The sequence below is a fragment of the Nicotiana tabacum genome, chromosome 13 (genome assembly GCF_000715075.1).
Source record: "Nicotiana tabacum cultivar K326 chromosome 13, ASM71507v2, whole genome shotgun sequence".
Lineage (NCBI taxonomy): Eukaryota > Viridiplantae > Streptophyta > Magnoliopsida > Solanales > Solanaceae > Nicotiana > Nicotiana tabacum.
In genome coordinates, this window is record NC_134092.1 from 29,650,251 (window position 1) to 29,657,622 (window position 7,372).

At 31.6% G+C, this 7,372-nt stretch overlaps 1 protein-coding gene across 2 annotated transcripts; it reads right to left on the reverse strand.

Moving 5' to 3' along the window:
* Positions 1 to 2,002: 2,002 nt before the first annotated feature.
* On the reverse strand, positions 2,003 to 4,267 carry LOC107816390 (aspartic proteinase nepenthesin-1-like). 2 transcript variants are annotated; one of them, XM_016642102.2, is made up of 2 exons: positions 2,848 to 4,267; positions 2,003 to 2,401 (listed from the first exon to the last, which is right to left on the reverse strand). In XM_016642102.2, exons 1-2 carry the CDS (start codon positions 3,900 to 3,902, stop codon positions 2,098 to 2,100), a joined length of 1,359 nt encoding a protein of 452 aa, XP_016497588.1. In that variant the 5' UTR covers positions 3,903 to 4,267; the 3' UTR covers positions 2,003 to 2,097. The 2 variants fall into 2 exon arrangements, with proteins under 2 accessions (XP_016497588.1, XP_016497587.1); XM_016642101.2 differs by having other exon boundaries at positions 2,003 to 2,396; positions 2,856 to 4,260.
* Positions 4,268 to 7,372: the final 3,105 nt, after the last annotated feature.

Genomic DNA, 7,372 nt, shown 5'->3' on the forward strand with positions numbered 1-7,372 from the left:
ATGGTGTCCTTAACTTCATGAGTGTTGTGTAAATATTAAGGACATTTTGTCCTTAATTTTTACACAGCACTTATGAAGTTAATGACATGATGTCCTAAAGTTTAACAACAGAAGGTGCAAATACAAGACACTTTGTCATTAATATTTACACAGTACTCATAAAGTTAAGGACACCATGTCCTTAATATTTACACAACACTCATGAAGATAAGGACATTATGTCCTTAACATTTACACTGCACACATGAAGTTAAGGACACCATGTCCTTAACATTTATATTACACATATGAAGTTAAGGACATGATGTTCTAAAGTTTAACAACAGAAGGTGCAAATACATGACACTTTATCCTTAATATTTACACAACACTCATGAAGTTAAGAACACCATATCCTTAATATTTACACATCACTTATGAAGTTAAGGACACCATGTTCTTAACATTTACACTCCACATATAAAGTTAAGGACATGATGTCCTAAAGTTTAAAACAAAAGGTGATAATTCAGGACACTTTATTTTTAATATTTACACAGCACTCATGAAGTTAAGGACGCCATGTCTAGCACAGGGGTATTTTCGTCCGGACGGGTAAAAATTTATTAAAGCACTGGCTAAAGAGTAAATATATTTTAAACAGTGGCTTAAGAGTAAATACAACTCTTAGTGGCTAACTGTGCACTTCCCCCTCTGATAAACACTGATTTGTTTAAAGGATTTTTACACAAATAGCAGTCCGGATTCACTGTTTATTTTTTCTAGCTTGTATATATAGATTATATAGTAATTATACATGGTTATATATAATACATGAATTATACATCTGGTGGCTATTTTAAATTTAAATGATTGGGTGAACGGCTATTTAGGTTGTTTTTTTTAAAAATCAAGTTTTGAATGACTTTGGTTAGATAGTTCACCTAAACGATTGCATGAGAATTCTTCTCTTATTGTTATGACTTATGCCTACTCTTGTAGCACAAAATCCTCAACTATCTACCAGTATTATTTAAGCATGTCAAATTCATTTTACTTTCTTTTTGCCTTGTTTTACTTCTTCATGCACTAAGTTTCTACGAAATATAAGTAGAAATTAAGGCAATATGAAGGTGGATAGGCAGTTGAGCAAGTATTTAATTACAAATTGATTTAGGTGGAAGGATTAATAGAGGCGGATCTAAAATTTAAAGTTTATGAGTTTTTACGGCGATCTCAAGTTAATATATAATAATGGATAACTTGGTTTACAGTTAAATATTTATAGGTTTAGGGTTAAGGTTAATTTATTGTAGTAGAGACTAGAGAAGGCAGTATAATTACTTATTTGAGTATTCTTTCAGTTTATTTTTTTTCTTGTTATGATAAGAATTGTTGTTGTAATTGGCTTGACTCTTGTATTTTATTGTATGATTTATGTTGGCTTGACTCTTGTTATGATACTAATTGTTGTTGTTATTGGCTTGACTCATCTGTTGTAATGTTGTCAAATTATGCAGTTTTATTATATGATTTAAAAGCTTAAAACTATTGAGATTAGAGTAACTTGAAAATTTATTACTAAGCTTTTAATAACACATAATTACCTTTAGAAATAATGTGTGTTGCAAGAATACTAAGATCCCTAAACACTTTGACAAACTATTTGTAATCTTAAAAAAAAAAAAAAATTAATACTCCAGCATGCTTGAGCACATGTTATTCCTAACATAAAATGTTCTTGAAAAATGTGTCACATAATGTCATGTCTTATTTTAAAACATATTATCGCGTGAAAAATCATACATATCACGTGTTGCCTCTCTTAACACCAGAGATGAAGGTATATATACCGAAGGGTGGTCCGTCGAACCACCCTTCAATATGATTTTTTGTACATATATATTAATTCTTGATTACTCTTAGCCTAATTCTTGATTCCCTCACTGCAGTTAATACACCAATATTTTAACGTGATACAAATAGTAGTCACAAACAAATTAAGCTGGCAATACACTTTGTTGATTCAAATGATATAAATTCTATAATGTTAAAGAAAGATAATGGAAAATGAAAACAGACATATATAAAAACGAGCACCAGAACCACATACATATTCTACAGTTTATCACATTGTGTTGGTACAAATGATAAAGTCTCCTTATCAAGATCATGAATCACAAGCATATTTTGTTGTTGAACATTTCCAAAAATGGACATTCCACTTGAACTTCCCATGGCCAAACAAGCAACTCCCATACTTGAATCAGCAATCATGTAATTGTCAGCAGGCAAATCCAAGTCTGCACCTTCAAAATGGAAAACCAATTTTGGAACCTCTATATTGTTTGTGTTTGAAGGCAAAGTGAAGCATAAATCCAGTCCTGTTGAGCTAGAGTCATCCACTGGAAGTTTATCTGCACTTAATTTCACATATAGCAACGTTATATATTATAACAATAAAGTCACATAACTATTTTTGTCATATTAGAATTAATTGAACTTAATTTACCACTGCAATAGTAAAATCACTAAAATTTAAAACCCACAATAACGGTAAAACCTACCCATCAATGTAAAGTTTACTGTTATAGTTGGTAAAGTTTAATTACTTTAATATATAAAAAAAATACTTTTAATTGTAGCTTTACTATTTAGCGGTAGAGATCGGACTTTCACCACGGAGATTCAGAATATTAAAAATAAATACGAAAAAGTCATGGGGATTCAACATCTAATATATACATAAATAATTTGAATTTATATATACATAATGTAATATTCCGGCAAAGGAAGTTTGGATCCCCTTCTGCCCCTTGTACTATATATTATAATGAGTAAAATTCAGTGTTTATATGCGAAATTAACCAATTTACCTGTGAAGAGAACTCTTTCTTGAGAAGTTTAAATGCACCTTCTTCTAAGTATGTTATGGTTGTCCCAGAGTCTATTATTACTCCTCCACTGCCATCTTGGTTGAGTGAAAATGTGGATTTCTTGATAGGCAATCGAGTGTCTCCCACAGATATTCCTTCTAAGGAAAGATAATAAAAAGATGGTTGTGAAGGATTTTTCGCTAATGGGGTTGTGATTATATTGGAATAATCATCATTTGCCACTGATCCCATAAGTAGTGCGCTGCTAATTTTGCTATTAGCATCATCATTAATAGAGGTTAAACAATAGGAAAATTTAGGCATTTGGAGTTGAGAAACAAGTGATAATGGACCTCTCCCTAGCCCAACTAGACCTGCACCTTGACTAAATCCACTGCCTTCATTGTCATTTCCACATCCAAATGCAACATTTGGAATGGAAGTTTTGCCAAAAGTGAATGTTTCACTAGCTAAAAAACCTTCACTTGATGAATAATCACCATATGTGTACATATATTCACAGCTACTATCCCCACAAGATGACATTGGCAATGCTTCACAAAGTTTGTTAGAACATGAAATCTTGGAAAAAGTGGATGATTTTGATGGATCAAAAATAGGTGTGGATTGATCAAAACACTCTTTACAAGGCTTGCATTGAGTCCAAATTAAGTCACTTCCTGTATCCATTATAGCATTATAGGTTTCACTTGGGCTGCCAATGGATATTTGCATGAGAAACTCACCATTTCCTGCATGGATTGTAGACTTTACATTATTAGAGTCATCTTTGGCTGTTGTTGCTGCCAAATTATTAGCCATTAGGTTTAACCTTTGAAGTCTTGATTTTCCTCGTGCCATCGCACGTTGTAAACGCTCGAATTTGGTGAAATTCCCACCTGAGTCAACATGTTTTAGACTCACCTTGAATCCCTTATGGTTGTTGATCAGAGCATGCCTTGATGTTGAATTCACTGGCAGAACATTAACAAACAAGACTGATATAGAAAGAAACATGGTGAAATTGGCAAAGTTTGATGAAGCCATGTTGCTAATCCCCTTGTACTAAGGTTGAGGACTCCTCGCAGTTCTCCCTTTAACACCAACCGTATATAAGAATCGAACTGTCTCAGGATATGTTCAAAACCGAACCAAGATTAAATAAGATGGAACATTTCAATGAATATATATGTACACCTCGGAAATTGATGTAGGAAAAGGTCTGAAGGTAGATTAAACTATGTATCAAAAACTTAAAAAGAGGAAACAAAAGAGAGCATTGTAAAAAACGAGGTGAAAGAAATGGAGAAAAAGTTGGAGATTCAAGTGAGATAGTACTAAACATGAGCCATTTCAATATCAAGGGAAGGTGAGTTATCAACTTAATACCACACCAATGGATGCAGGGTTGTTGGGGATGACAAGAAAAAAGGATGAAGTGTCAGATATTCTTTTCTATTTTAATAATTTGAAGAATTCACCTAAATAGCTTCTCAATTATCCGCTTAAACTAAATATAGCCAGTTGAGGTATAATATATGTACAAGTCATATATAATATGTGTCATGTATAATCAATTTATATTTATGTATACCGGCTAGAAAAAGGAAATGATGAATCCGGCAGCCGACAGGATATTTGTGTAAAGGTACCTTATAATTAATATTAGGGGTGTACAAAGGAAACCGATAAACTGCACCAAACCGATAATCCGAGTCAAACCGGAAAAAAATCCGATGTGGTTTGGTATTGAAAAATAAAACCCGAATATAATTAGTTTAGTATGGTTTTAACTAAAAAAAGTTAAACCGAAACCAAACCAACTCGATAGTACATTTATATAATTTTTAAAAATATTTTATACATATAAATATTTATTGTAATGTAATTTATAAATATTTCTTAAAACTTTTCACAGTTTTATCTTTTAACGTATTATTTCAAATTTAGACTTAACATTCTTGAAGGTAAATAAACTTTAAAGCTCATAAATGTAGTAACTCAAACAAAGTTCAAATCAATACTAATGCTAACAAAAGAAATTCAATTCAATATATACTAGGAATGACGATAGTGTTGGATAATTATTTTAGTTTTACATTGGTTTATAATAAAAATGCATAGCTTAGTTTATCTTTTTCTTTAGTGCTTAGTTATGTAATTAATATTAATACTTATTAGCTATACTTATTTTAGCATGACCTATATAGTATTTTTAGATTATGTTAATTTTCATTATGGCTTATTAATTAACAATATTTATTTTATGTAATTTTATTATTTTATCTTTGTTATTGAATATTTTAGAATATTAATGTTATGATTTATCTCTTATTATTGTGTTAGTTTCTTGGAAAATATATTATATAGTTGTATTTTACTAGGACTTAAGAAATATTTGGAGCACAAGTTATATATTTTATGTTATGAAGACTTTACTGGAAAAAAAAACTCGAAAACCCGAAAAATCCGAGAAAAAACGAGATTGAAAAATCTGAATTTGTTGGTTTGGTTTGTTTTACAAATTTAAAAATCCGAAACCATTGATTTGGTTTGATAATTGAAAAATCCGAACCAACCCGACTTATGTACACCCCTAATTAACATGCAATGCAATGTGGTTGTCACTATTCTAAATCATAATAGAGTTCTCTTATTTATCACGTGGAGTTCTCTTATTTATTACGTAGTAATAATTCTTGAAAGTTATTTAAACTTCTCTTCGAAGGAACTTTTTAAATGGAGTAGGATTCAAGACCTAGGGTTACATTAGCAAGCCAGAGAAATATAAATAGGGTACGACCTAAGTAGATTATTTAGGATTTATTATGTAAGAATAATTTTTTTCTCATTAATAGCAAATGTACTATTTATGTAGTTAACATACAATTTCCTTATAATTAATGGGTGGATAGGAAATAATAATGCTAGCTAGTGTTTGTTCCTAAAATTTTGTGTTACCAATTTAGGTGGCGCATCTTAATTCTTAACCATTGGCCTAATTGGCTTGAGTTAGTAATTGAATATAACATCAGACCATTTAACCTACCACCTTGAAAATAAAAGGGTCCGAGTGATACCAAAAGACGAATAATAGATGTTTTCTTCTCCTTTTTTGCTTCTCGTCAATTAATGAGATGATCTTCTTAAAAGAAAGTTAGAGGAAGTTGGTGGACTAACTCTTTATTATCAATGATAATAAATCTTAGAAAAAAGTGGGGTTGGGGTTCTTTGGGGGGGGGGGGGGGGCGCATGTGGTGTTTACTTGTTTTGTCCTCCAAGTCTTGTTTGATTGAAGATAAAAAGTAATGCCTGAGCAAAGTACAAATAGCATTATATTTTTTACGATGATACATAATTATAGTATATCAAAAGCGAGAAGGTAAAAACTTACTCGTATTGAGATTTCTCGAGGGATCGTTTGGTACATGAGATAAAGATAATAATCTCGGGATAACATTTGGGATTAACTTTATCCTATGTTTGGTTTTAGGTATTAATTAATTCGGGAATAACTTTACACCAAAATGGTGAGATTAGTTATCCTATATAGAAAATGGATAACTAATTTCATGGTATATCCCATCCTGTGGGATATTTCACCATTGTACCAAACAACTCCTGAAGCTTGTATAGGCCAAAATCTGCCCTAAAATATTTAGGGCAAGATAGTACTAAGGAAAGGGTTAGTCGAGGTCGACCAGAAAGCAACGAGATTCGTGGTCGAGATGTCAACATTGGTCGAGGTAGAGCACCGTTAACAGAGCTGTAACGGCTAGTTTTCAAAATAGGATACTAAAGAAAATCTTCTAGTGGATATTCTTTGCACTTGTACTATTAGAGTTTGTTAGGGATATGTCTCATATATATAGGAGAAAAGACAATGATGTAAGGCAGGTGATATGCATTTGTAAGAAACACTTTGATAAAAAGATTCCCTCTCTCTTACCAAGATACAAACAATAACTTTTTTATCAAGATTCTTGTCCACATTATTTCATACTTCCTACCAGATCCGAGGATAATTCGAACATTCAAGAATTTGTCTGACATTCATCATTGTGAGGAGGAATAACATCTAGCTTCTCCTTTATTAGGTGAATCATTTATTTATTTACCCAAATGCCATTTATTATTGTTCATTACTATTTAATGCTCATTTATTACCCACGTTATTTGGAATGATTCTCACACACCATTATTATTTTTCTACCAGATCTATTCAACATTAATCACGCTTTCATAACTCGCATCTAGAAATATTATTGTTAAATAGGTTTAACCCCTTAATACATAGATTTAATTATTTGAGCCAAGAACCACACTTTTTGGTCAAACAATTTGGCGTCGTCTGTGGGGATTTTCTAGTTAAATTTTTAGTTTCTTCTAGATCTATCACTGACACGGATCACAAACGTAAAAAAAAAAAAAAAAAAAAAGGAAGCAAAAACAAGATCTCCTTTTTTTGTGTGCACAAATCCTAACATGACAGGTAACAGGGAAGAAACGGCAAGGAT